The sequence below is a fragment of the Rana temporaria genome, chromosome 3 (assembly GCF_905171775.1).
Source record: "Rana temporaria chromosome 3, aRanTem1.1, whole genome shotgun sequence".
In the NCBI taxonomy this organism is placed as follows: domain Eukaryota; kingdom Metazoa; phylum Chordata; class Amphibia; order Anura; family Ranidae; genus Rana; species Rana temporaria.
This window is the reverse complement of record NC_053491.1, coordinates 388,432,018-388,459,873: the sequence shown is the minus strand read 5'-3', so window position 1 is coordinate 388,459,873 and position 27,856 is coordinate 388,432,018. Positions and strand designations below refer to the sequence as shown.

Below are 27,856 nucleotides of genomic sequence, written 5' to 3'. Positions count from 1 at the left end.
AAAGCTTTGAAAAAAAAAAACTGGAAGCCGATTGGTTACTATGCATTACTGCACCAGATTTTGCACTCTCCAGTTTTAGTAAATCAACCCCATTGTCAGAACTAGGAACCCACCCTGCTTCTTGCTCCTAAAACACAAACCTTGATTTTCTTTTCGCCCAACACAGGGCATATTGGGGCAAAAGATTAAAGAAAAGAAGAACGGATTCCCTCATTTACACCATCGAGGAGGTTGGAGGTTTCCTCCCCAATGCCCTATATGTATTCCGATAGCAGGGACTCCTCCACTGTCAGAATATACTGATCAGTGCTGCAGCAGATTGGCTATATGTATGCACTGAGTGAATGAGAATTTTCCAACATTCCTGTTTGGAGAAAAAACGATCATTAGATTGTGGAACTGAAGCCAACTAAAATCTAATATAACACAGTGCTTGGAAAGGCAAGTTTTTCTATAAATTAATACAAGTAAATGTGTTGGCATACACAATCCATATCTGGAATTGTGCAAAAAACCTTAATCAGTGATTTAATGTGCAGGTCACGTGATCGCTTTCCCTTGCTTAGCAAATCACGGACCTGCGGGTGGGCTTTTCCAAATTGGGAGGCATGTACGCCGAGTAACAGCATTTCTAAGACTATAAAACACAAAAACATACACGGTGGCATAAGGTCACTTCCCTCAGAGGCGGGCACCAGAACTCGTTGTCATTCAACAGTGGAGGGATAGGTGGGAGGTGTGGCCATACAGAGACCACGGAAGATACAGGCCGCTTGTGCGCTTGCACAGCCTGCCTGTGTCCGAGTGTGGCATGCCAGAGGATGCAAACTGACAACGCTAGCACGAATTGCTAGTGTAGTCAAATTGTTGTCATTCTCCATTCCCACAGGCAGCGTGGCTCGGCCCAACCTCCCACTCTCACTTCATTGGCTCACCAGCTGTGATTGAGAGCAGCAGGAGCTCCTGTGTGAACCAATGAGGAGAGAGACCCCAGAGAGCCTCTGCTCTCATACACAACTCTTGATCGGGCAAGAGGCTTGCTATTGGAAGCACTCGGCAGGTGTAGGAGTCAGGACCTCCGACGGGGGACTTAAAAATAAGAGGTTTGGGGCTCATAAAACTGAACGTGGCGGTGTGAATGGGGCCAAGGGCTGCAGTAGAGTAGAATGGGGTATTAAGAGGCCGGCTCAGTCCAGCCTATATCTTTGATGATATGCCCCAGGATCAAACTCTAATGCCCCATACACATGATCGGGTTTCTCGGCAGTGAAAACACCGCCGAGAAACCAGATGGGAAAACAGAGGACCGGCATGGTCCCTTTTCCCCCCGTGTACACACGGCCAGTTTTCCTGACAGGTTTTCTCTTGGTCGAGAAAACCGGCCATGTGTATGCTCCACTGCAGTGTTTCCCCATAGGAAAACTGCGGGGGAAAAAACGCTGCGATTCGCGACGAGAATAAATAGAACATGTTCTATTTTTTTTTCCCGCAGTTTTCTCATCGGGAAAATTACTAGGGAGCCTACACACGGCCGGTTTTCTCGTCCAAGTGAAAACATGACAGTTTTCCCGACGAGAAAAGTGCTGCTGATCCAGACTGCCTGAAACAAACAATCTGCGTGAGAACAGCTACTGTTAAAAAAACACCACAAATGTCATCCAAATACCATTCAATTCAAACTGTCAACTTTACAGAAAATCTACAGGATTTGTGAAAGAGAATATGATCCCTTTTGTACACACCAACCTGTATTTCAGGAAATGAGCTCACTATTTGTATGTAATATTTTTTATCTAGGAACATGTTCTGCAGCTTAAACAGCTCAACTAACATGAAGAATCAAGCGGGATAATATAAAATACTTTGTGTCCATTCTACAGATGAGAAAACTACAAGGAAAGTTTGTTTTTATATAAGTAAGGAGTTTCCATCTGACTTTTTTCGTCAGAAATTTCGGGTGGACTTAGAGAACATGTTCTCTATTTTTTCAACGGAAAAAAATCCCATCGGAAAATCTTTGGTGTGACTGTGTGTATGCAAGCCAAGCTTGAGCGGAATTCCGTCTGAAAAAACATCTGATTTTTTTCCAACGGAAAATCCGTTGTGTGTACACGGCATTAGCCTACTTGGGAGATTGTGTTAGCAAAGGATTTCGGTTGCATGCACACCTTTGCAACCCGTTGTTTTTGTGTGCATTTGTTGTATAACACCACAGGGCAGCCCATTTAATTGAATTGCGTTTTTCGCTAATTTCCAGGTACAAGGTATGAATGTGACCTCAGCCTTTTATGAACAATTACCTATGACCAGGGCTTTTTTTCTGAGAGAACAGGTGCAGGTAATCCCCCTTTCCTGCCTCCAAGTACGGTCCCCTGGTTCCACCCCTACCCACCTCCCAGTACCACCCCTTTTAGAAAAAACAGAGCAAAGTATCATTTTGTGGTACTCCGTAACTTTAATGGAATGTGTTCATTACAAGAAAATAAGTAAAATAGTTCCCCCCCCATCAAAAAAATGCCCCCAGCAACAATAAATCCTCCACAGGAACAATAAACTTCCCTCAACAATAGATCTTTCAACAGCCAGCATTAATAGACCATACAGCAACAATGGATCCACCAGCAACAATAAATCCACTCCAGGAACAGACAGACCCACAGCAACAATAGATCTTCCAGCAGCCAGCAACAAAATACCTCTCCAACAGTAGATTGTTCCCCAGCAACGATTTACCCCAAAGTAACATAAGACAACCCCCCTCCAGCAATAATAGACCCTTCCTTCAATAGATCTCACCAGCGACAATAGATGCCCCAGCAGCTAGCAATAATGGATCCTCCAGCACATCCCAGCACCCGTTGCCATCATATACATCTAGTGTTGGAGGTGCCAGAACTGCATTCCCCACATTCCCGCGAAAAAAAAAAAAGAGCCCCGCCTTTAACATAAAACGAAAAGCACCTTAATCAGGTTTAAAATGAGGCTTGGAGTGTTTTTTAGCTTGGGCAGTAGAAAAACGTTTACAGGTATGCCTTGCTTGTAAATGTTTAGTAAAGGACTGGTTCACATTTTTTTGTTTGCATTTTACCGCGCAGACAGCTGCCACTGTGAGCTCATAGTGACTCTTCATCCATGTCTCCACACAGAACTGCAGTGCGTTGACATGCAGTATTGTTCAGTACGCTGCGGAAAAATACTCATATGCTGCTTTTTTCTGAATTGCACTACACACCAATGTGGTGGTATGAATGGGACACAGAAAACAATTGTTTCCTATATTCCCCTAGTGGTGATCTGCATTTATCCAGCATGGAAAAACACAGGTCACCGCACAATTGAACAAGCCTCCAAAGTTATAACAAATCAACTATATATAAATCTATTAATTTGGACTCTGATGGTAAAAGCAAGGCCAGTTGTCCTTTCAGAGCAAAGCACATGCACTGACAGTACTATAAGTGGCATGGGCAGAAGAAATACGCTATCTGAAGAAATCTGGCCAATCTGTGGACTTTGAATAATCGGAAATAGTGTTCACTGGCTGCCGCAAACTTATTTAGGTTTTTTATTTTAAATGTACATATAGTGGGTTATGGTTAAAATCCATCCCATTGGAAAGATCTCCGCTTACTTCCTGTTCTATAGATGCATCAGGAAGCAAGAAAAACCCATCCCATTGGAAAGATTTCCATTTACTTCCTGTTCTAAAGATGCATCAGAAGGCAAGCAAAACCCATCCCATTGAAAATATTTCTGCTTACTTCCTGTTCTAAAGATGCATCAGGAAGCGAGATGAAAAATATTCAAAGTGGAGAAAAATACCCTCTTAGATATTTCTCCTGTTCTAATGTCAACTGAAGAAATTTAATTTCCAATCACTCTCTCCCAGTGACAATGGTCCCCAGGAAAAACTTAGAGGGCAAATCTCCTAATGGGAAACACAGGTAGCAGCCGGACAGGGTTTCTACTGGGTTTAACTAGTCTATCCAAAAAAGTTTTGGCTTTTATATGTTCCAAGAAATACAAATGTGCCCACATGTCCCTCAAAGTGACAGCGCTACACACTAAGCACCCCAACAAGAAGGCCCTGTGCCCCAAAAATGTTTTGATCCACTGCCACTATAAGTAAAATATATGTGGGCGAAAAAAAAAAAAAAAAAAAGGATTCCTTACGCTACCTTGTTGAGCCAGTAAAGGGGGTCTTTTGGTCCCCTTACCTGTTCAAATGGAATAAAAATTAAAAACAAAAAACTTTATTAAAGCGATTTTAAACCTTAGACATTGAACAAAGCATATCCCCTCTGTAGTGTGTACTTGTCTCAAGAGCACCAAGTGTAATTTCTGTCTGCTGCCCCATTCCTCTGATATCAGCATGGGTCATTTCTGACAAGTTTTCCTGACACCAAGAGAAAAAAAAAAGGTGACAGTGGAGGGATCTCCGGCTGATTGACAGCCTCAGCTCCATTCCTGCGTTCTGTGTGGTGGAAGGTGTGTCCCTTCCCTCCAATCAGCTCTCCAACCCCTTTTTTGACAGCTCAGACAAGCTTTAAAATTCTGGACCTTGGACAGATGTAGAGAAGAGAAGACTGCAGTAGCAGTATTTGTTTAATCACTGTATACATTACGCCATTTTTGTATATTTTTTAATACCATCAATTGGTATATGTAAGGATTTACAAAAAAAATTTAAAATGTAACTTGCAATCATGCCCCCAGTTCTCAGTCTTCCCCATCCCACTACAGGACTAAATTTAGTGGATATCCCATCAGACTGTGGGGAAAAAAAAATAGATTCCCTATTCCGATAAGGAAATGTAATAATCAGATATCTTTTAAAATGTGGTTTCCAGATGAAAAGAATGGGGTTTAACCCTAGACTGTGTCTTTCTCTTTCCTCCTCTAGAATAGAAAGAAGCTTCAGACATTTGAAGGTCGTGATATTTCTACATGAGAATGACCTGATGCAGTTGGAGAAAGTCAAAAACCCCTATGAACTTTTTTCCTTTTATTGAACCATGATTGGATTTTATTCTAAAGCTTTTTCTGTAAATTTTCAATATTCATTGCAGGGATCAGATAAAAGGGAACAAAGGACCCCCCTTACCTGTTCTCTATAATAAAGGAAATACCTGCCCCAAGTTGCATATAATCTCCATATTTCCAAACCTCCACCTTGGACACATAAGAGACATGAAACGACTACCACGGTTATTCTTAGGGTCCCCAATACTTTTCTAGGACTTTTCTCCTGCAGCAAAGGTCCAATACTGGCACTATTAAAGGCTAAAATGAGACACTGCCCCCAGAGGTGGAAACCACCGGCTACCAAAAGCAGCACTAGGTGGAAGTTCCCTGATCTCCCAGGAACTTGTCCTACCTGAAGGTCTTGTCACGTAGTTGGATTTCATTTCTCAGGCCGCCTCGCTCTGATTTATGAAAAAGTTGAGCAAAAACAAAGAAAAGAAGTAAAAGTGACACAATTCCAACTTCCTGCTGTAGGTTTTCTCGGCTATCAGATGTGTGGAGGCTGTGCCTTACATTCTGCCTGGGTCCGCTCAGTACAGCAAACAATGATCACTCCTCCCTGCCAGTGGAAAGACTACTTCCTCCTCCAGCCAGCTCTGCACAATGACACTTTGACTGCTCTGAGATGTTTATTGCTGCTTAAATATCAACAAACACACAAACAATTCTTTTCCCAGGCCAGATATGGCTCTGATGCACTATTAGTCCCAGCATGCATGCATGCCTTCATTTTTCTGTGGTCTAGGTGATAGTTATCCAGATGTGTTTATGCCAGCTATACACCAGCAGTTTTTCTACAAAATAGTAAATATAACATCCAGGGCCATCTTTAACCACTTCCATACAGGGCACTTACGCACCTTCCCGCCCAAGCCAATTTTCAGCTTTCAGCACTGTCGCACTTTGAATGACAATTGCGTGGTCATGCTACACTGTACCCAAACAAAATTGGCGTCCTTTTTTCCACACAAATAGAGCTTTCTTTTGGTGGTATTTGATCACCTCTGCGATTTTTTTTTTTTGCGCAACAACTAAAAAAAGCCTGAAAATTTTGAAAAAAAATTACGTTTTTATTTTTTTCTGTTAATTTTTTTGTAAATAAGTAAGTTATCTCTTTCAATTACAGGCACTGATATGGCGGCACTGAGGGGCACCGATGAGATGCACTGATGGACATCGATGAGGTAGTACTGACGGGCACAGATGAGGTGGCACTGATTGGCGGCGCTGGTATGCGGCACTGATGGGCACTCATAGGTGGCACTGATGGGCACACATAGGCGGCACTGATGGGCACACATAGGCGGCACTGATGGGCACACATAGGCGGCACTGATGGGCACACATAGGCGGCACTGATGGGCACACATAGGCGACACTGATGGGTGGCACTGATGGATACTTATGGGTGGCACAGATGGGCACTGATAGGTGGGCACTGGGCATGGATGGGCACTGTGGGGTGGCACTGATGGACACTGTGGGGCAGCACTGATTTACCCATGTTGCCAGTGAGTGCCCATTTGTGGGCACTGATTGGCATCTTTTTTTTTATCCCCCAGACTTTGCCCTTCCCTGGTCCAGGATGGGCTTCCCTGGTGGTCCAGTGTGGCGATCCGAGGGGGGGCTGCGCTGATAAACAATCAGCGCGAACCCCCCCTGTCAGGAGAGCCTCCGATCGGCTCTCCTCTACTCGCGCCTGTCAGACGCGAGTGAGGAAGAGCCATCAACGGCTCTTCCTGTTTACATCGTGATCAGCCGTGGTTGGACACGGCTGATCACATGGTAAAGAGTCTCTGTGAGAGACTCTTTACCGAGATCGGTGTTGCGGGGTGTCAGACTGACACCCTGCAACAACGATCGCCGCGATGCGCGCCCCCGGGGGCGCGCAGCGGCTCAGAATCCTGAGGACGTCATATGACATCCAGTCAGGATTCTACAACCACTTTGCCGCCGTCAATATGTCATTGGCGGGCGGCAAGTGGTTAAAGTGGATTTTTTATTTTTCAAAATTCCTAAAAAAAAAAAAAAAAAAAAAAAATTGATTTTTTTTTTAATACATACCAGAAATAGCGGTTGCTATGCGGAAGTCCGTAATCTTCCTCTTGATCGTCCGCGGTGGATATTCTTCCTCTGTCCTCCTGCGGTGTCTTCCTGTGAATGGGGCGCGCTGCCTTCTGGGAACTGTATGTATCCCAGAGAGCAGCCGGCCCATTCACAAAGAGCTGTGCGGCTCGCGCATGCGCAGTAGGAAACGGGCATTGAAGCCGCACGGCTTCACTGCCTGTTTCCCTTACTGAGGATGGCAGTGCCGGGAGCTGATAGCATTGAGGGATCAGACTCGGGGCAGCTGACATCGCGGGCAAGTAGAACAGGTAAGTGTCCGTATTAAAAGTCAGCAGCTACAGAGTTTGTAGCTGCTGACTTAAAAAAAAAAAAAAAAAAAAGTTGCGGGTGGAACCACGCTTTAATGTTGGTTGGACCCTGGGCAAAAAAATTCTTGGGGCCCCCATGCAATTTTGCTTTCCACCTGCTCTGAGACATACAATAAATATCAGCTAGACTTAAAATCAGTTTACTGTATCAGATCAGGCAGTGATTGCGATTGGTTGCCAGAGGTTATAGCATATCATTACCACTTAATGACTGGATGCTCGAGGTTACAGCACATGTTACGGCTCACTGATTAGTTGCTAGAGGCAATTTCTTCTTGTAGATTTACATATCAATGCTGTCGGCCTCAGCTATTTACATATGAATGATGGTTATATACATGTAAACATGAGTCATATGTACACAAAACAATAGGACAGGGCTGGGCAGCATTACTAGCAGCACTTCACACTGAGATATCAGGACACAGTAAAGGACTAAAACTTCAAAAGACAAGGGAATTTAAAAACTGGGATAGTTGGCACGTACGAGGCAGCTGCTTTGGGCCCCACGACGATGACAGGGCCCAGGGCAGCTTCCTCTTTTGCCCTGCCTTAAAGCGGTGGTTCCCCCTTAAAAACAACTTTTTTTTATTCCACTGCCCTCCCACATTACAATCGAATTAAGGCTCTTATTTTTTTTTTGCTGCTGTACATACCTTGATACAGCATCTTCACCCGTGCATCCGGGTTGCGAGTCCCGCGGGAGTGGGCGTTCCTCACATGTGTTTGATTGACATTTTGCCCAAAAACGAGCTCTCGTAAGCCACGTCACGATTGGCGAAAGGAGCCGAACGGCGATGCGCATGCGCAGTATAGCGCCGACTCGCCGTTCGGCTCCTTTCGCCAACCGTGACGCGGCTTACGCGACAGGGGAGAGCTCGTTTTTGGGCAAAATGTCAATCAAACACATGTGAGGAACGCCCACTCCCGCGGGACTCGCAACCCGGATGCACGGGTGAAGATGCTGTATCAAGGTATGTACAGCAGCAAAAAAATAATAAGAGCCTTAATTCGATTGTAATGTGGGGGGGCAGTGGAATAAAAAAAAGTTGTTTTTAAGGGGGAACCACCGCTTTAAAGACAGCCCTGATAACATCTAAGGCCTCTTCCACATGGGATGCATATAATCATATGCCCATAGAGGGTCATGTTTATCCGTACAGGGACGCACAGATGTTCCGTAAATACACGTGCAGACAGTCCCTGTGCTGTCAATTGGGACCCAGCGTCTGCACATACACGCGGCTGCTTCCAATCTGACATCTGCGGATATGTTCAGGCCTTACATGTGCACGGGTGTTTCTGCTCCCCAACTGATGGCAATGGCATTGCCTGCGTGGAGATGCCCAGAACACCTGTGGATCTCCATGCGAGTAAACACGACCCTCCACTGGCATACGGTTTTGTATGCCCCATGTGAAAAAGGCCTAACAGTATAAAACATAAAATATTGAGAAGTTAAAAAGTATATTTAGGCAAACCTTTTTTCTTTTTGGATAGAGTGGAGAAGGATAAGAGCCCCTGTCAGTTTTTTTTTTTTTGCTATATAGGGGCTCCATTTAGGGTTGCCACCTAATCCCTTTAAAACCGAACACATATTAAAGCAGAGTTCCACCCAAAAATTGAACTTCTGCTTTAAGGGAAGGTGACCCCCTGACATGCCACATTTTTTTGGGGGTTTTATAGAGGGTTCCAGCTCCCACTTCCTCCCAGGGCACCGCAGCGCCGGAAGGAAGTTCACCTCTCCCCCCTCCCTCTCGGCAATCATTCATCTGGGACATGTCACAGGGTGCCCACAGTGACAATGCCGGTGCCGCGGAGAGGAGGAGGAGACTAGTGGGGCTTCGGTCCCCCGCATTGCTGGACCCTGGGACAGGCAAGTGTCCGATTATTAAAAGTCAGCAGCTGCAGTGTTTGTAGCTGCTAACTTTTAATATTTTTTTTTAGTAGGAACTCCGCTTTAAGTACACAGGTTCTATGGCTGATCAAGGTGGTAATTAAACTCACTTAGTGTCTGATGTACATTAACTTAACCTCAGAACCTGTATAACTAACCACTTGCCTACTGGGCACTTTTAACCCCCTCCCTGCCCAGGCCAATTTTCAGCTTTCAGCCCTGTCACATTTTGAATGACAATTGTGCAGTCATGCAACACTGTACCCATATGACATTTTTATAATTTTTTCACACAAACAGAGCTTTCTTTTGGTTGTATTTATTCACCACTGGGTTAAAAACAAAACAAAAAAAAACATTATAACATTTTGCAAACAGGTAATTTTTCTTCTTCGCTGATGAGGCGGCACAGATGAAGTGGCTCATACATCACTACTTTGTCCTGTAAAGTCATAGGGGCCAATGGATGGGACCATAGCATGCAGCCATGAACACAGATGTTGGACACCTCTAGGAAGTGTCAGGTGTAAAGATTATGTTATAGGGTGTAGTAAACAGGCAAACAATAGGCAATAATTGGTTATTTTATGTGCCTTTTGGGGAATTTTTTTTTTTTTTGAGCGACCTCATCACCTTAGGATTATTATTGTGAATCCTACATTTCTGAAACGGTCAAGAAAGCATTCTATTTCTCAAAGGAGTGTCACTTACAGGAAACAGACCTCACAGGTTAATTATTTGAATTGCATAAGGCCGTGCCCTTGGAATGTCACCTGACAAAAGTCAACAGGCTAGGAATGCGGAATTGCAGGGGACGACTTTGCTGTGATCCAGAAGCAATCTGAGATAAAGGTGCCAAAAAAATTAACAGTTCACAGCAATGCTGAATCCACATATTACTCATTAATTAGGAGAATCCAAATCAATCCCCAATACCAGAGTAAAGAAAATCTAGGTCTGCATAATTGTGGATCTGAATATCTCCATGGCAAGCTGCATTTCCAGAACAAAAAAAATCCCCAAATGACAGCTAGAATGTTTAGTTCAGGAAAGGATTCCTTTAAGCATGACGCTTCCAAAATATACGAAAACCTTCACAGGAAAAAAAAAAACAAGTATTGGGGTCTTTCCCATCTACCTGCCTCCTTCATAAGATTTTATTGATTATGGAATTACAGGTGTGTCTTTAGACTTAACTGTGACACATGAACGCAGCAAAGCGTATGCAGAAGCCTTCCAAACCGTCCCTTCATGGCGAATGGCAGTAGGTCATATCTTCACACATTCCTATTGGCCCATCACAAAGATGGTCAGCCTCACTAACCAGTAGCAATGTGCAGGAGGTAGGCAGGAACTTGTCAGAACAGCCTGACATTTCACCATGAGGTCTCGGAGACTGATGAGGAATATGCCCCCCCCCCCCCCCCGTGACTGCCCTTTATACTGGTAGCAGTTTGTCCCCTTTCCCACCAGTGTGTAGGCAGGTGCATTCTATATTCTTCACTGCAGGTGGCGCTTAACCGCAGTGGCAGAGGAAGTCGAGAGGAACATGTTTCCTCTATGGTTTCCTGTGTCACTGGGGTAGCGATCTGATTGGATGTCAATGGCCCATGTGACTCTGGTGGCCATTGTTGATCAGGCAGGCCCTATTTGATACCCCGGCTCCTGAGTTTGGTGCGCATTTGGCCAGTGGGTAGTTAGTGTAAGGACAGGTCACCTTTTTGTCAGGGACAGTAATAGCTGCAGGAAAAGGTTCCAGACAAGTAGGGAAAGTCTAGGGATCTGCCAATTCTCCTGGTCTCACATCTTGGGCACAGTTGGGGGAGGCTGCATTCCGCCCTCAAGACAGAAGCTGACAGCCGAGATCTGCTCTGCTACAATCTGCTGTTCACCTGTGGTTGGGCTACCTTCCACCTTGTTGTATATACAGTTGAACCTTGGATTGCAAGTAACGCAGTTAACAAGCGTTTCACAATACGAGCACTGTATTTAAAAAAATCCTAACTCGGTTTGTGAGTGTCGTTTTGCAAAATGAGCAGGATTCACGCCAAAGCGGTGTGCAATAGGTGGGGAGGCGCCCGAGCCGATCTGCGCCGTTTGAAAATGCTTGGAAAATCTCAAAAACACCTAGTTCCCAAACCTTTCTGAGGTTTTCCGAGTTCAGCCGAGGTGTCCTCAGCCCTTTACGAGTATTTACGAGGCTCTCCGGCGCCCCACGCCTCTGGCCACATGTGGTATTGCATGCCATTGAAGTCAATGCGGAAAGGAATTATTTTCGGGAAACACGCTTTGATATGAAAGTACTTTGGTTTACGAGCAATTCTCCTGAAACGGATTATGCTTGTAATCCGAGGTTCCACTGTAGTTATATTCTGACTTCAATACAAATTCTATTTGCAACAGGACTGTGTGCAAATTACTGCCGCCACACCACTCAACACCCTACCTTGCCTAAAGTGCCTGTGCAGGATTCCTTTTGTCAGTCTCCCTATTATGGAGACTTACCCTATCTTCCTGTGCAGTTAAAGCGGAGTTCCACCCTAAAAATTAATTTTCTAACTCGGTTTGTGAATTTTCTTTTAACAGCTTGCCTTTAATAAAAAAATATTTATATTTTTTACTCACTTCTATATGGCTGTTACTAGGCAGATTTCGTAATCTGCCTAGTTTCTGATCCTAGGTGGTTCAACTTCCTGTCCTAAGACCCCATTGCCTCCTGGGAAATGATGACACTCATTTCCCAGGAGGCATTTCGCCCAGCATGCACCTCTCCCTGAAAACCAGGAAGAAAAAGGAACTGGGCTTCACATGCCCACACATGATGGATACGGCCACAACATGAGCTGGAGGATATAAGGCAAGTGTTTGCAATGATTTCTGGAACGATTGGTGAGCTATTAATATGTTTTAGAGGCTATTTAAAGCGGGGGTTCACCCTAGAATAAAAAAAATTATTCTATCATAAAATTCGGCATCGTAGCGCGAGCTACAGTATGCCGGTCTTACATTTTTTATCCCCGTACTCACTGTTTAATCCGACCTAGACGATTCCGTCTGCCCACGGGGAATGGGCGTTCCAATCCAGACGGAAAGTGATTGACGGCCGGCTCTGGCGCATCACGCTTCTCCGGAAATAGCCGAAATAGGCTTGGCTCTTCACGGCGCCTGTGCATAGCCTGTGCGCAGGCGCCGTGAAGAGCCGAGACCTACTCCGGCTGTCTTCGGGGAGCGTGACGTGCCAGAGTCGGCCGTCAATCACCCTCCCTCTTGCTAGGAACGCCCATTCCCCGCGGCAGACGGAATCGTCTATGTACGATTAAACAGTGAGTACGGGGTTAAAAAATGTAAGACCGGCATACTGTAGCTCGCGCTACGATGCCAAATTTTATGCTGAAATGTTGTTCAGCAGGGTGAACCACCGCTTTAATGTGATTAATTTTAGCTTGCAAAAAAATAAAAAATAATAATTATGCCCAGAATCCCGCTTTAACCACTTCCTGCCCAAGGACGTCATATGACGTCCTGGACTTTTCAGTGGGGATATCTGAAAGATGCCTGAAGCTACAGGCACCATTCAGATACCAATCTATTCAGCCGGCGATCCTGTGCACCATAAGAATGATCATAGCGGCAGTTCCGCCGCTTGATTGTTCTTATAGGCGACAACCCCCCCTCCCGCCGCCATCCGGTGCTTCTCCGGGCTCTCCCGTGCTATCGGAGACCCGGAGAAACGATCTGCCGGCGCCGGATGGAAGGCATAGAGATAACTGGTGACCAGATGGTCACCAGTCATCTCTATGATCGTCGGAGGCCCGGGCGCGATGTTATGACGTCACGCCCGGGTACTGTAATGTAAACAAAGCCGTAATCGTGGCTGAAATCATGAGATCCGTGAATTTCTTTTCACGATCTCATGCTTTCCAGCCTGGAGAGATGTGGGGTCTTATTGAGTACCTTGTCACGAACCATTCCTATTACAAGGGACATTTAGTGATCAAAAATGTTTTATTTTTTTTTAAATGTAAAAATAAAATAAATTAAGTAAAATAATAAAAAAAAATAATAAAAAAAAAATGTTTAAACGCCCTTATCCCCAGGAGCTCGCGCTCAGAAGTGAACACACACGCAAGTCCTGCCCACATATGTAAACGCTGTTCAAACCACACATGTGAGGTATCGCTGTGTGCGTTAGAGCAACAATTCTAGCACTAGACCTCTTCTGTAACTCTAAACTGGTAACCTGTAAAAAAAAATTAAGCGACGCCTATGATTTTTAAGTACTGACGTTTGGCGCCATTCCATGAGTGTGCACAATTTTAAAGCGTGACATGTTAGGTATCTATTTACTCGGCGTATCTTTCACATTATACAAAAAATTGGGCTAACTGTACTGTTTTGTTATTTTTTAATTCATGAAACAATTTTTGTCCCCCAAAAAAGGCGCAATTTTAAAAACATATATAATGTTTGGGGGTTCTGTGTAATTTTCTAGCAAAAAAAATATGATTTTTGCATGTAGGAGAGAAGTGACAAAATAGGCCCGGTAAGGAAGTGGTTAAGGGCTTTCAGAAACAGGAAGTGGAGAGTGAAGTGCAATCTCTCCAAGGGGACGCATACTACTTTAAAAACAGGCCAAAGCTTCTCCTCACATTTAGAGCCGGTTCACTCTGGGGCGGCACGACTTCGGGGGCGACTCGGCAAGGCGTCCTGAAGACGACTTCAGAGGCGACTTGCATTGACTTCTATACAGAAGTCATTTTGCAAGTCGCCCCCAAAGTCGTACAAGAACCTTTTACTAAGTCGGAGCGACTTGCGTCGCTCCTATTAGAACGGTTCTATTGAATAGAATGGGACGCAACTTGTCAGGCGGCCGAGTCGCCTGACAAGTCGCCCCAGTGTGAACCGGCTCTTACACTTTCACAATTTTTTTTTTTTGTTTTAGAACACTTTTTTGGCCTAAAGAATGGTTCAAACCATCAAATATTATTTAGAAAAAAAAAAAAAAAAGAAGAAGAAAAAAAAAAAAAAAAAAAGGACATGACCTATTCCAAAAATGGGACTTCTATGAGACAATGTACCAGTACGTCCATTAGGGGCGCTCTGGCACCGCCCCCCTCTCTCCAGCCACCCCCTCTGTGTACTATGGATAGAGTCATGCATAGCATACACAATTACATTATTTTTTATTAATTTTATAACTATATCTCTAAAATAACAATTAATACTGTTCATAATGCCCTGATAAACCGATCAGCCATAACATTATGACCATTGACAGGTAATGTGAATAACATAGATATCTTTATTAAAGCTGATTGATGTACGTACTTCTAAAGCTTGCAACAAAACACAGCTTATGCCCTTATAAGTATCCAGCATAAGCTTGGATCCTTGTCTTGGCTTATGGTGGGCCTCTCAATACATTTCTTGGGTCAACAGACCCTCTTCCTAAAGGAGGTATATAAAACTGTATTCTAAAATAAATGTGAATATATACAAAGCATTGATTCCTTATTAGTAAAATGGCATCCCAGGTGGTAATCAGCCATATTACTAACCACAGAGGAAAGGAAAAACAAGAGAGAGCGTGGGAGGAAACCACTGGACAGACAAGCTACCTGAATAATCACGTGTGCTTCCATGAAAATGTCTGTTCACAGTTGCTTGCGGATAACAGCATCAAGGTATATTTAACAGATCAAAAGGGACAACAACATGTTCAGATGTTCATGGAAACGGAGCTCCAGATAGCAGATAGTAGATAGCAATGAAAACCCAAATCTTTACCCAATCTATCAAAACCTAAAAAAATGAAGACGGTTTTGACTGGAATTACAAGAGTTTCATATGCACAAAATAAACCTACAGAATACTTTTTAACCCCGTTTTTAGACACCCACCTGTACTCACTGTGTTGTTCGGAGACTGGTCATGGAGGTACACTAGTACAGAAAGGAACTCAGGACCGGGTGACACAGCATCAGGGTTACTTAGGAGCGATAACATTTGATTAACATTTTAGCAAACAGAAGGTCATTAACATACACCGCCATCCCAGTCCTGGCAATGGTTCCTCTTCAGATAACAGCAGCCCAGAGGCAGGTAATACATTTTACCCCTGCATGTCTGGAAAAGTATTGACAATAAATTATATTTTTCTCCTTCCAAACGGATATGTGAGAGACAAGTAAATTTTGTCCCCAATATGGAGTCTTGAGGCTCGTGCAATGATGTCGGTACAAAATTCTCAAACCTGCCACTGAGTAATGTACAAGTTATTAAATAAAATCTAAATCAGGAAATAAAAATAAAAAAAGCTTCCATTGTTGACCTTTAAAAAAAATATATGATTTGTCTTCCCGTCTTTGTTTTTCTTAGTTGCTGGCCCCCGATAAAGCACACAGATTAGAATGTCAGGTCAGTGCTTCAGAAAGTAAGGCCTCATGCACACGGACTCAAGCGACAGGTTCGTTTTTTGGTAATTTTATAGTAGGTTGAAACCAGTGGCGGCCCACATCCATAAGGGGCGCAGGGGTGCCACCCCCCCCCCCCCCCAAAGCTACTCATAAAAAAAAAAAAATACTGGCCCATTAAGTGTGGTGCAAGGCACTGGACACACAGCTGCTATGGGAAGCATGACGCGTTTTCAATCATGTGATTGCAAACAAGAAGCTCTATTGGCTTCCTTTAGAAAGTCCTCAAGGCACTGAGCTCGGAACACCCCCTCTATATATATATCATTGTTCCCTGTTGTGGTGTGCAATTAAAAACAAAACAAAATCAAATCAGTGACCAATATAGCCACCTTTCTTTGCAAGGACACTCAAAAGCCTGCCATCCATGGATTCTGTCAGTGTTTTGATCTGTTCACCATCAACATTGCGTGCAGCAGCAACCACAGCCTCCCAGACACTGTTCAGAGAGGTGTACTGTTTTCCCTCCTTGTAAATGTCACATTTGATGATGGACCACAGGTTCTCAATGGGGTTCAGATCAGGTGAACAAGGAGGCCATGTCATTAGTTTTTCTTCTTTTATACCCTTTCTTGCCAGCCACGCTGTGGAGTACTTGGACGCGTGTGATGGAGCATTGTCCTGCATGAAAATCATGTTTTTCTTGAAGGATGCAGACTTCTTCCTGTACCACTGCTTGAAGAAGGTGTCTTCCAGAAACTGGCAGTTGGACTGGGAGTTGAGCTTGACTCCATCCTCAACCCGAAAAGGCCCCACAAGCTCATCTTTGATGATACCAGCCCAAACCAGTACTCCACCTCCACCTTGCTGGCGTCTGAGTCGGACTGGAGCTCTCTGCCCTTTACCAATCCAGCCACGGGCCCATCCATCTGGCCCATCAAGACTCACTCTCATTTCAGCAGTCCATAAAACCTTAGAAAAATCAGTCTTGAGATATTTCTTGGCCCAGTCTTGACGTTTCAGCTTGTGTGTTTTGTTCAGTGGTCGTCGTCTTTCAGCCTTTCTTACCTTGGCCATGTCTCTGAGTATTGCACACCTTGTGCTTTTGGGCACTCCAGTGATGTTGTAGCTCTGAAATATGGCCAAACTGGTGGCAAGTGGCATCTTGGCAGCTGCACGCTTGACTTTTCTCAGTTAATGGGCAGTTATTTTGCGCCTTGGTTTTTCTACACGCTTCTTGCGACCCTGTTGACTATTTTGAATGAAACGCTTGATTATTCGATGATCACGCTTCAGAAGCTTTGCAATTTTAATAGTGCTGCATCCCTCTGCAAGATATCTCACTATTTTTGACTTTTCTGAGCCTGTCAAGTCCTTCTTTTGACCCATTTTGCCAAAGGAAAGGAAGTTGCCTAATAATTATGCACACCTGATATAGGGTGTTGATGTCATTAGACCACACACCTTCTCATTACAGAGATGCACATCACCTAATATGCTTAATTGGTAGTAGGCTTTCGAGCCTATACAGCTTGGAGTAAGACAACATGCATAAAGAGGATGATGTGGTGAAAATACTCATTTGCCTAATAATTCTATTTATATATATATATATATATATATATATATATATATATATATATATATGAAATAAACAAAATTTTAATTCCCCTTTAAGCCATATCTTCCAATATAGTATAGTACCAGAAGACTCACTTAGCATGAGAGGCAATTACTGCTGCTGGAAAATGTTGCTTTTTTGTCAATAAAGCTGCTTCACCAGACCTGACATTTTCCAAATGATAATTTAATTGCTGCAGACAAATTCTGAGGATGTGAAAAAAAGGCCATTAAGAGTAAAAACAAGCTGATAAGGAACATGATGTTTTTCGGCAAGAAATCTGTACAGAAACATTTATGTGATGCATCTACCGCCTGGCATCGGGTCCAACACGTTTTATATCTCACCACAACAGGGAAATTCTGATTCCTTCGGGAAGCTTCAGATATTTTTTTCTGCTGAACAACCCTTCGACAACATAACTCCCTATAATCGTATCCTAATTTGAAAATGTAATATAAATACAGTAGGAACAAAATTGCTCGATTGCTGGTAATTAAAGCGGAACTTTTCTTTGAATTTAAAACTTGTGATCAGGAAGGTTTTTTATTGCAGAAGAGACATACTGTGTCACTTGTGCACTAAATCAGGGGTAGGCAACCTCTGGCCCTCCAGCTGTGGTGAAACTACAAATCCCATCATGCCTCTGAATCTAGGAGTCATGCCTGTGATTGTCAGGGTCTTGCAATGTCTCATGGGACTTGTAGTTTCAAAAACAGCTGGAGGTCCAAGGTTGCCTTCTCCTGCACTAAAAGGATTCTTACCTTCTTCCTCTCAATATGCTTTAGAATGCATGTGCAGCTCAGTGTATATTCTCAGCATGCCTTGGTACTACAATGAGTGAATCCCCCATGTACATGCGCCAAAGCTATATTAGCCTGGCCTTGCCAATCAAGATGGTCTTAGACCAGGGGTGTCAAACTCAATTCAATCGTGTGTCGTATACGCAGTATGGATGTCCTCAAAGGGCTGGTTGTATCCGGGGTACGGTACGTACTAAGTTCAGGGGTGCATTATGTACATTGCAGATTTTAGGGGTGTGCTGTGCACAAAGGCATGAAGCATCACAAATGTGGCATGTAAACACCCCCGTTTTATGCCAATACAGCTTAAGGTGGGTGTTGCGAAGTGGTAGGGAGGAGCTAAAAACAAGGCTAAATTGCGTATTTTAAACACCTCCCTAACTGCTAGTCTAAAGATGGCCTAACAGTGAGATTACCCTGTCATAAATCTCAATAGGGGCAGCACAATGGCCAAGTGGTCTGACATTGCAAAGACATTCTGGTACCTTTCTGAATATTAAAGCCCAACTCCAATCAAACCTTTTTCTTTAGTTCTGGCATACCTCCCAACCGTTTCTGATTGCAGGATATGGGTGTCCCATGGATCCAGAATTTCAGCACATGGGTGTCCCATGGATCCAGGATTTCAGCACATGGGTGTCCCATGGATCCAGGATTTCAGCACATGGGTGTCCCATGGATCCAGGATTTCAGCACATGGGTGTCCCATGGTGGATCCAGGATTTCAGCACTTTGGTGTCCCATGGATTCAGGATTTCAGCACATGGGTGTCCCATGGATCCAGGATTTCAGCACATGGGTGTCCCATGGATCCAGGATTTCAGCACATGGGTGTCCCATGGAACCAGGATTTCAGCACATGGGTTTCAAATGGATCCAGGATTGGTGTCCCATGGATCCAGGATTTCAGCACATCGGTGTCCCATGGATCCAGGATTTCAGCACATCCGTTGTTCAATGGATCCAGGTTGCTGAACGCTACACTGATCTTGAGAAGTTGCTCACTGGGAAACCTACACTTCCTGCAGTTGCGATATCCTTGGTTCCTTTATGGTGTCCTGGAAAGTATCCCAGAAGTGCTGGTTTTCCCAGAGGGCTTTGGAAGAGTATCAGCTTTGGAGCAGCTTCAGTAATGCAGGTAATAGGAGGCAGCAGGAAAGGCAATCCGTTCTTTTTTCTTTACATGTGCATACTTCTATTATGCCAGCTTTATACCTATGCATTGTGGTAACTGGCGCATTACCACAATGCATGTTAGACACACAAGTGCATTGTGGTGCCATTTATTTTCAGTGGCTATACAGCACATACTGTATGTATTGCAGTGCAAATCGTCCTTCGTAATCGACTGGGGGAGAGGGAGGGAGGTAGTGCATGCTTTGAAATGTCTTATTGGACTTATATTATAAATCCCTGACCTTTGCATCCATCCTTTATGCCGTTATATACCACTGACTGCTGTACTCTGTAATTTATGTATGCTGCACTCAGCTGTAAACTGTGCTGTACATTAAATGCTACTAACTACAAGGTTTATCCCAAACAGTTCTTGGTGCTTGATGCATTTTGTTTCAATGACAACCGCTCCTTCATTTCTTGCACAAGTGTCACAGAGACAGAAGTGAGGAAAAACCTTGCCAATGGTGTCACAGACAAAAATACATAACCTAAAAAATAAACTGATATTCAACTCCATGTTGATTAGGATACATGGTAAATACAGTCTGCTGCATTCCTGTGAAAATCTTTGGGCGTCATGTAAAAAGGAATCTGCCTATGGCAACCGGCAAGTCTGATATTCTGTACTGGCAGGTGAAAATGAGAATACGACTTTTGTAAGCAACATGACCTTTTTTTTTTCTTCCTTCAAACCCTATGATAAATGAGGCCCCCATATATAAATGACTCTAGTCTTGTAAAAAAAGATATGTACTAGTAAACAGGAATAACATCCACACAACAATGAAGCCAATGATGAAGCCAATGATGCCACATAGTACAGACAACTTCCAGTTTCGTAAAACAAAGAGGAATTAAAAGCTCAATTGCAGACCCTTAACTGGCATCCGTTGCATTTCCCAGACCTATAAATATGATAATGTAATCAGTCATATCACAGGAAATTAATGAGAATAACAAAAAACAAGATACAGCCTGCACTGAGGTTCTGTAATGCTGTTTGGGTCCATCAACTAATAGATAAGTTGGGTATTCTTTAAAAAGGTGACAGTGTCAATAAAAGGGTGAAAAATAAAGGGTCACCTGTGGTCTCTTCTATTGGCGTTTGTGGCACTACAAGACATAGTCCTCGGAGGGAGGAACCACATCTCATGCTAGAGGAGCAGGCATTCAAAATACTTTCTGCACAGCTAGACAAACTTCATTAACAGTTCATAACAAAATACAAATATATATCCATAAAAATTACAAACCTATAAATCCACATAACAAAAAATCCCTAACCTAGGATATAAACTGGTCAGCCTTAACTTTATGACCACCCACCTAATATTGAATAGGGCCCCTTTTGCTACCAAAACAGCATTGACCGGTTGAGGAATGGGCTCCACTAAACTGAAGATGTACTGTGGTATCTGGCATTAAGCCGTCATTAGTAGATCCTTTAAATCAGGGGTCTCCAAACTATTCAAAAGGCCAGTTTATTGTGATTTAGATTTTAGGAGGGCCGTATTGTGGCCAGCAGGGGCAGAAAATGGCCTCAGGGTTGGTGGTCAGTAGGACGAGTAGTCGTGCCCCTATTAGTAGGAGGAATAGTATCCCATCATTGGTATCGGAGGAAGAAATGGTGACCTCTTGTTGGCTGTCAATGGGAGGAATAGTGCCATATATCAGTGGGAGAAATAGTGCCCCAAGGGCCGGATAAAGGCTAGCAAAGGGCCACATCTGGCCCTCGGGCCGCAGTTTGGAGACTCGTGCTTTAAATCCTGTAAATTGTGAGGTGGGGCTTCCATAGACTAGACTTGTTTTTGCAGCACATCCCACAGATGCTTGATTGGATTGAGATCTGGAGAATTTGGAATCCAAGTCAACGCCTCTAACTCGTTGTGTTCCTCAAATCATTCTTGAATACATTTTTGCAGTGTGGCAGGGCGCATGATCTCACTTGCATCAGGGAAAATCACTTCCATGATGGGGTGCACTTGATTGGCGACAATGTTTAGATAGGTGGTACATGTCAAAGTAACATCAACATGAACGGCAGGACCCAAGGTTTCCCAGCAGAACATTGCCCAAAGCATAAACATTTCTTTCACTGGCTTGCCCTCTTCCCATACTGCATCCTGTTGGTATATCTTCCCCGGGTATGTGACACACACACACACACACACACCCACTCATCCACATGATGTAAAAGAAAACATGATTCATCAGACCAGGGCGGCAGGCCACCTTCTGCCATTGCTCCGTGGTCCAGTTCTGATGCTCACATACCCATTGTAGGTGCTTTTGGCTGTGGACACGGGTCAGCATGGGCACCCTGACCGATTTGCAGCTACGCAGCCTCATACATAACAAACTGCGATGTACTGCGTGTTCCGACACCTTTCTATCAGAACCAGCGTTAACCTTTTTAGCAATTTGAGCTACAGTAGCTCTTCTATTTGATCGGACTACACGGGCCAGCCTTCAACTTTCTTGTGCATCAATCAGCCTTGGCCATCCATAACCCTGTTGCCAGAGTTACTCAAACCCTTCACACTGAGGCGACTCGTCAGGCGACTCAGCGGCCTGACAAGTCGCCTCCCATTCTATTCAATAGAACCGTTCTAATAGGAGCGACGCAAGGTTCTTGTAGGACTTCGGGGGCGACTCGGGGCGACTTGCAATGACTTCTATACAGAAGTCATTTTGCAAGTCGCCTCTAAAGTCGTCTTCAGGACGCCTTGCCGAGTCGCCCCAGTGTGAACCGGCTCTCAGGCTTGGCTATTTTCTTTTGCTTTAAGCACAAGTTCTGGGACAAAATGTTCATTAGCTGACTAATATATCCCATCCACTTTCAGATACCATTGTAATGAGATACTCAATGTTATTCACTTTACCTGTCGGGAGTAAAACATGGCTGATCGCTGTAAGGTTTTGTATTTTTGTGATTTATTTTGTTGAATTGAATTGAAGAAATGCTTATAATGACATGCAAGTCGGCGCTATACGGCGCCTGCGCCCGCCGTGTAGAGCTGACTGCGCAGGCGCCATATAGCGCCGACTCGCAGGTCGGCTATTTATGGAAAACTGGTGACGCGCTGTGTATGCGACATGGGAAGATTTTCACCAGACGTCAATCAGCTAAGCTTTCAATAGGAACGCCCAGTCCCGTAGTAATCAGAACCCGGAAGCCCGGCGAAAATAACAATTACACAGTATGTACGGAGAAAAAATAAAAAATTACCAGCATACTTTACATATCATTAGTATGCTGGATGTAATCTTAGAAATTTTTTTTGGGTGAACCCCCGCTTTAACTAAACTCTATAAATAAATCCAGGGCTTTTTTTTCAGCAGGGGAACACAATTCCGGCACCTCTACTGAATGTACTTTATGTAATGGCAAGGGGTGCTGGGAGATCTATCGTTGCTAGAGGGGATCTATTTTGCATGGTGGTCTGTTGTAGCTGGTTTTATAAGGGGGGGCTTATGTTGCTGGGGGGTCAATTGTTGCTGGAAGGGATCTGCTGTTGAGGGAGAGGGCTATTGATGCTGGGAGATCTGTTGCTGGTGGTATTTTTTTTGCAGGGGTCCATCATTGCTGGGGAGGTTCTATTTTACTGCTTTTCTTTCCACCAATAATCATCATTCTTGCCATCATTTGCCACAGGGTTAGCGTTTGGGTCAAGTAAGGGTCAAAGGTCAAGGTCAGGATTAGTACCAGTGTCAGAGTCAGTATGTTTTAGGTAGAAAAAAAAAGCAAAATGCACACTATGATTTGTGGGCTGTACTACAGGTACAAACACTGATCGCTGTGATAATCAGGAACAGGGCAATTAATTTTGGTTTATTCTTTGGTGCTAGGTTATGGTAGTAACAAAAATATACAGCTACATTTAAAAAATTATTTTTTACCACTTTGGGCCAGTTTTGCATTGGTAATAAGCACACATCAGGAAATATCCAATAATCTTCACCATCAAATAAAAGCCCAATGTGTCCTGAAAAAAAAACAAGGTATAATCCACCTGGATGTACAATGTAGATGTGATGATATGTATGGTTTTACCAACACATGTCAACGTTGAAAAATTGTGCTTAGGCATTATGATTTTTTTTTTTACACACACAAATAATTTTTGACTTTCTGCTATAAAACATATCCAATAAAAATAAAATCTAACTTTCTTACTCAATTTAGGTCAATATGTATTCTGCTACATATTTTTGGTAAAAAAAGTATCCCAATAAGTGTATATTGATTGGTTTGTTATAGCGTCTACAAACTATGGTTTGTGCAAAAAAATGTATAGCATCCACAAACTATGGGATTTTTTTTTTTTTTTTTTTTACTAGTAATGGTGGCAAAAAGCGACTTCTAGCAGGACTGCGATACGGAGATGGACATGCGGACACTTTTGGCACTTTTTGGGGACCAGTGATTGGCATAGGATTTTTGTCCAACAGGTTTGCTTTAATTTTGGAAGCACTAGGCACCTTGGTACCCCCACCCTTGCTATGGTAACCTTTAGCAAATTAAAAGACTTTTTCTTAGAGAAATGCATTTCCTGCCTTTCAGCTGTTCACAGCATTTTCTAATAATAGGCAAAGAGTCAACAGCCATCATCTGTTTTTAGAGGGTAAACTTGGTACAACTGGTACTATTGTACTTTCTGGGACTCGAATTACTCGTTGCAAATACAACTTGTTACACGGAAAAGGACAGTTTTAGCTGAACGCCAGACAAACGGTTAAATACATATACGGGAGCTCTTTTACCGCTGAAGGATTTGTATTCCTGTCCATTCAGTTTTGCGATTTACACAAGTTTTTGTAATGACTACAAATTACATAATAAATAACCCTTTTAAACATGAACACACATTGACAGTCATTTTCGTTATTCTGATACATATGTATCTACAAATCTTTTCAAGGACTTCCCTTTAAATCCCACTCCACATACACATGGACTACCTTCCTTCGCACACAAAGCTCCATTGTGTTCTGTAATGTGTGGTCTTTGCATGGCATTGTTTTTCGGTCCTCGTGTACTACATATTTTTCTGGCTGTAAGTTGGCTACAGGCATTCCATAAAGATGACCTGTCTTGAACTATTAGTAACCCCTCAGTGCCTTCCAACAAAGGGCTCTTCTGCATGGATTTTGGGTTACAAGTTTCATCTTCTACTTGACCCACATTTCCATCAGATCCATTATATCCGTAAAGAGCAGCCCTCAGCCTAGTCTGACCTTTGTGCCTTCTATTTTTATACTTCGCTCCTATATTCAGTAATGATTTAACAAGCAAAAGAGCTTCGCCAACGCTAAGCACATTGGTAAAATACACAGATGTAGGCTGTCCTGGATCAGTGACCCAAAGCACTGGAGCAAGAGGATCAGACCAATACCCAGGCAGCTAGCATTTTCAGAAGGAAAGGTCAGCAATCAAATCTTCTAAGGGCTCATCCAAATGAACAACTGATGAGAATCTGTCATTCTTGCCAACACAAAAAACGATCCCCATGCACATATTGCGCGAACAACTGTGGCCAGCAGCTGGATTTGTACCCTGCACAATTCAATAGGCGACATTGGCACGTATGCCAGAATCTTTGATAGGAGGTGGTCAAAACACCTGTCAGTGACCTGAACCGTTGTGGTGTGTACTTGGATTGTGGCGTGTACATGGATGGCTCACAATCTTGATGTTTCATGAACAAATGTCTATTTAACCCTAAAGACATCTTTTGTGGCGCACACCTGCCATTTCATCGGTTTAGGGCATTGGTGCCCAACCTTTTTCAAAGCAGGGCACCCCTTCCATAGACTCCCATGTTAAACATCAGTCTAGTCATGGACACAGTGAGGCATGCACATGGACACAGTGAGGCATGCACATGGACACAGTGAGGCATGCAGATGGACACCCTAGGCTTATACTCGGGTCAATACGTTTTCCCAGTTTTTTGTGGTAAAATTAGGAGCCTCTGCTTATTTTTTTTCGGGTCAGCTTATACTCAAGTACATACGGTATATTTTATATCTTCGGTCTCGGCCAAGCGCATCCTGAATTTGGTACCAATGCGACAACCATGTGAGCAAAAGCCTAGGAACTTGGTCACATGACCATTGCAGCAAAGTAGGGTTCCTATATAGCAAATAGTATGAACTTGTGTTCACTTTTCCATCCCCCACTTTGCACCGCTTTTGTGGACCCAAGGATACATGTGACTTAGTCAGGGTTTTTTTTTCCAGGCCCAAAATTGGTTATTTCCCTATTCTGAAGCACCTTGACTGCCATGTTCCCATTAATATGATTAATGAGTGGCTCGATAATGTGACTGGTTTATGTCAGCATTGAGAACTATGGAAACAGTACATTAGGGCACATCCACACAGCAGCAGCAAAAAGGGCAAAACTACTTCCTCTTTAAATTATGCAGAATGTTTACAGACACAATCAAAGGTCACATATTAAAAAAATTCCTGGTACTTGCCCATTAACCGTTTACCACACCTGTATCCACAGCTCAACAAAATGCAATGGCGAGGGATACTCTGTTCATGTGTTCACTGCATACTGGGGTTGATTTACTAAAAGCAAATCCACTTTGCACTGCAAGTGCACTTGGAAGTGCAGTCGCTGTAGATCTGAGGGAAAGTTCTGAAAGGAGGGGAAGCTCTGCTGATTTCATCATTTAATCATGTGCCGTTTTTTATTGTCCTTGTATGTCCCCCTCAGATCTACAGCGACTGCACTTTCAAGTGCGCTTGTAGTGCAAAGTGGATTTGCCTTTAGTAAATCAACCCCCGTGTATGACAAAGTTAGTCAGGCTAGGGATCATAGGTGTGCGCAGCCTATTGCATTAGGGTGTGCACCCCAAAGCTCAAACACGCATTACCGATCACTCACAATGTTCATTCAGAAAGGGAAGGGGCTGGTAAATTACATATTTACCGGCCCTTTCCCCCACTCATCCTAAAACATCTCCGCAGCAACAGCTGACGAAAGAGGAGAAGAGGGAAGTCGGCAGCGTGGTGGGAGGGGAGGGCAGTAGGGGGAATCTGTGCTGCACAGGATGATTAGGTTGTGCCTAGGCACACCTGGCACACCCTGTGCGCACGCCTATGCTAGGGATACAAGGCAATTTGCATTTGCACAGAAATCGCTTACAAATCGATCAATTTTCTTGTGGTAAACAGAAATGTAGTATAGGTGCTACGCAAACAACCTATGGCACACTGGTGCAGTTTTTCAACATTTTTTTTACAGATCTAAACGCAGCGCAAAGTTTACTTATCTCCAGGCAGTTGTGTTCATGGAACCATAGAAAGCTGGGTTCAAACTCGGTAAGAAAAAAAAATCAAGCATAAATTGCATGAGAAAAATTAATTATCTCTAGGCGATTTTTTTCAGCCTCCTTAATACATTTTTTATGTACATATCATGCAAAGCTCATTTGCTGACCCAAATCAATACTCTGAGCAGTTGCAATGGCACAGGGTGGATATAAAAAAAAAAAAAAACATTCAATGAATCCAAGCTGAGATAACATGCACTGCATTGAATGATTCACACAATTTCACCGTAACCATGAGATAAAACAAAGTTCATGGATATTCTTTTATCCCATTGTTTTGCAAATCTATGTACACTACAAACTGTATGATTAAAATTGGTTCTGATAGCGCCATTTTACTAACCCGACAGCTTATTATTCGAAATAGAAACTTTAATATTTGCAAACAAAATGAAGATTTCCCAACTAGCAGCAAGAATGAGTCCTTACATTTAAAGAGCACCTGTCATTTCAGATCCATCATGGCAGCGCCTGTTAGAGGGCATCCACTCACCTGCTGCCGCCACGTCCCTCAACTTGTTGGGTCACTGCTGCATCACCAGCCATCCCATTAAAGTGAATGGGACTGTCGGTGAGTCAACAGCGGGTCAGAGGAGGATCTGCTGCGGGACAGAAATGACAGTTGCTCTTTAAAAATTATGATTTAAATCAAATCCACCCTGTGCGCTGCAATCTTCTTTTCTTTAAAACCAAACGATCACGCCAATATACCATGTAGAGAATAATTGTTAGTGGGGTTCTGAAAATGATTTCAAGGGTTCTTCCATGGTAAAAAGGTTGGAAAAGTCCACAGTACTGTCCAGTTGTCCTTGCCCACAAAATGGTGGAAAAAACGCGGGAATACTTGAACATACTTGCTGAATACTCAGCAAAATCAACCCCCGTGACATAAATTTGTAGGAAGTGGTGATTTACAGCATAATCTGTCACCAGCCTGAGCTAGAAAATTAATTTGATCCTCCCATCAAATATTAAACAGATTTTCCAAGGCCAGCGACCACAGGGAATACCAGAGCAGATCCCAGAACAGGCCAGCTGACATTCTGAAACAATTAAACTGGCCGTAAGAAAAATGCGGATTTAAAGCCGTTTAATGCAGCGTGAGTCAGAGCGCAGGGTGTTTCCACTCCCATG

General features: G+C 43.5%; 1 protein-coding gene across 4 annotated transcripts in view; it reads right to left on the bottom strand.

The window, feature by feature from the left end:
• The window catches only part of FGD4 (FYVE, RhoGEF and PH domain containing 4), a 199,529-nt gene that overhangs the window by 83,774 nt on the left and 87,899 nt on the right, over positions 1-27,856 (bottom strand). The window contains exon 1 of one of the 4 annotated variants that reach the window (XM_040345762.1): positions 5,378-5,763. The exons of the other annotated variants lie outside the window; for them this stretch is intronic. Within the exon in view, the coding sequence (XP_040201696.1) occupies positions 5,378-5,408 (31 nt within the window). The 5' untranslated portion in view covers positions 5,409-5,763. Of the gene's footprint in view, positions 1-5,377; positions 5,764-27,856 lie in introns of those variants that run through there. 4 annotated transcript variants of the gene reach the window in all.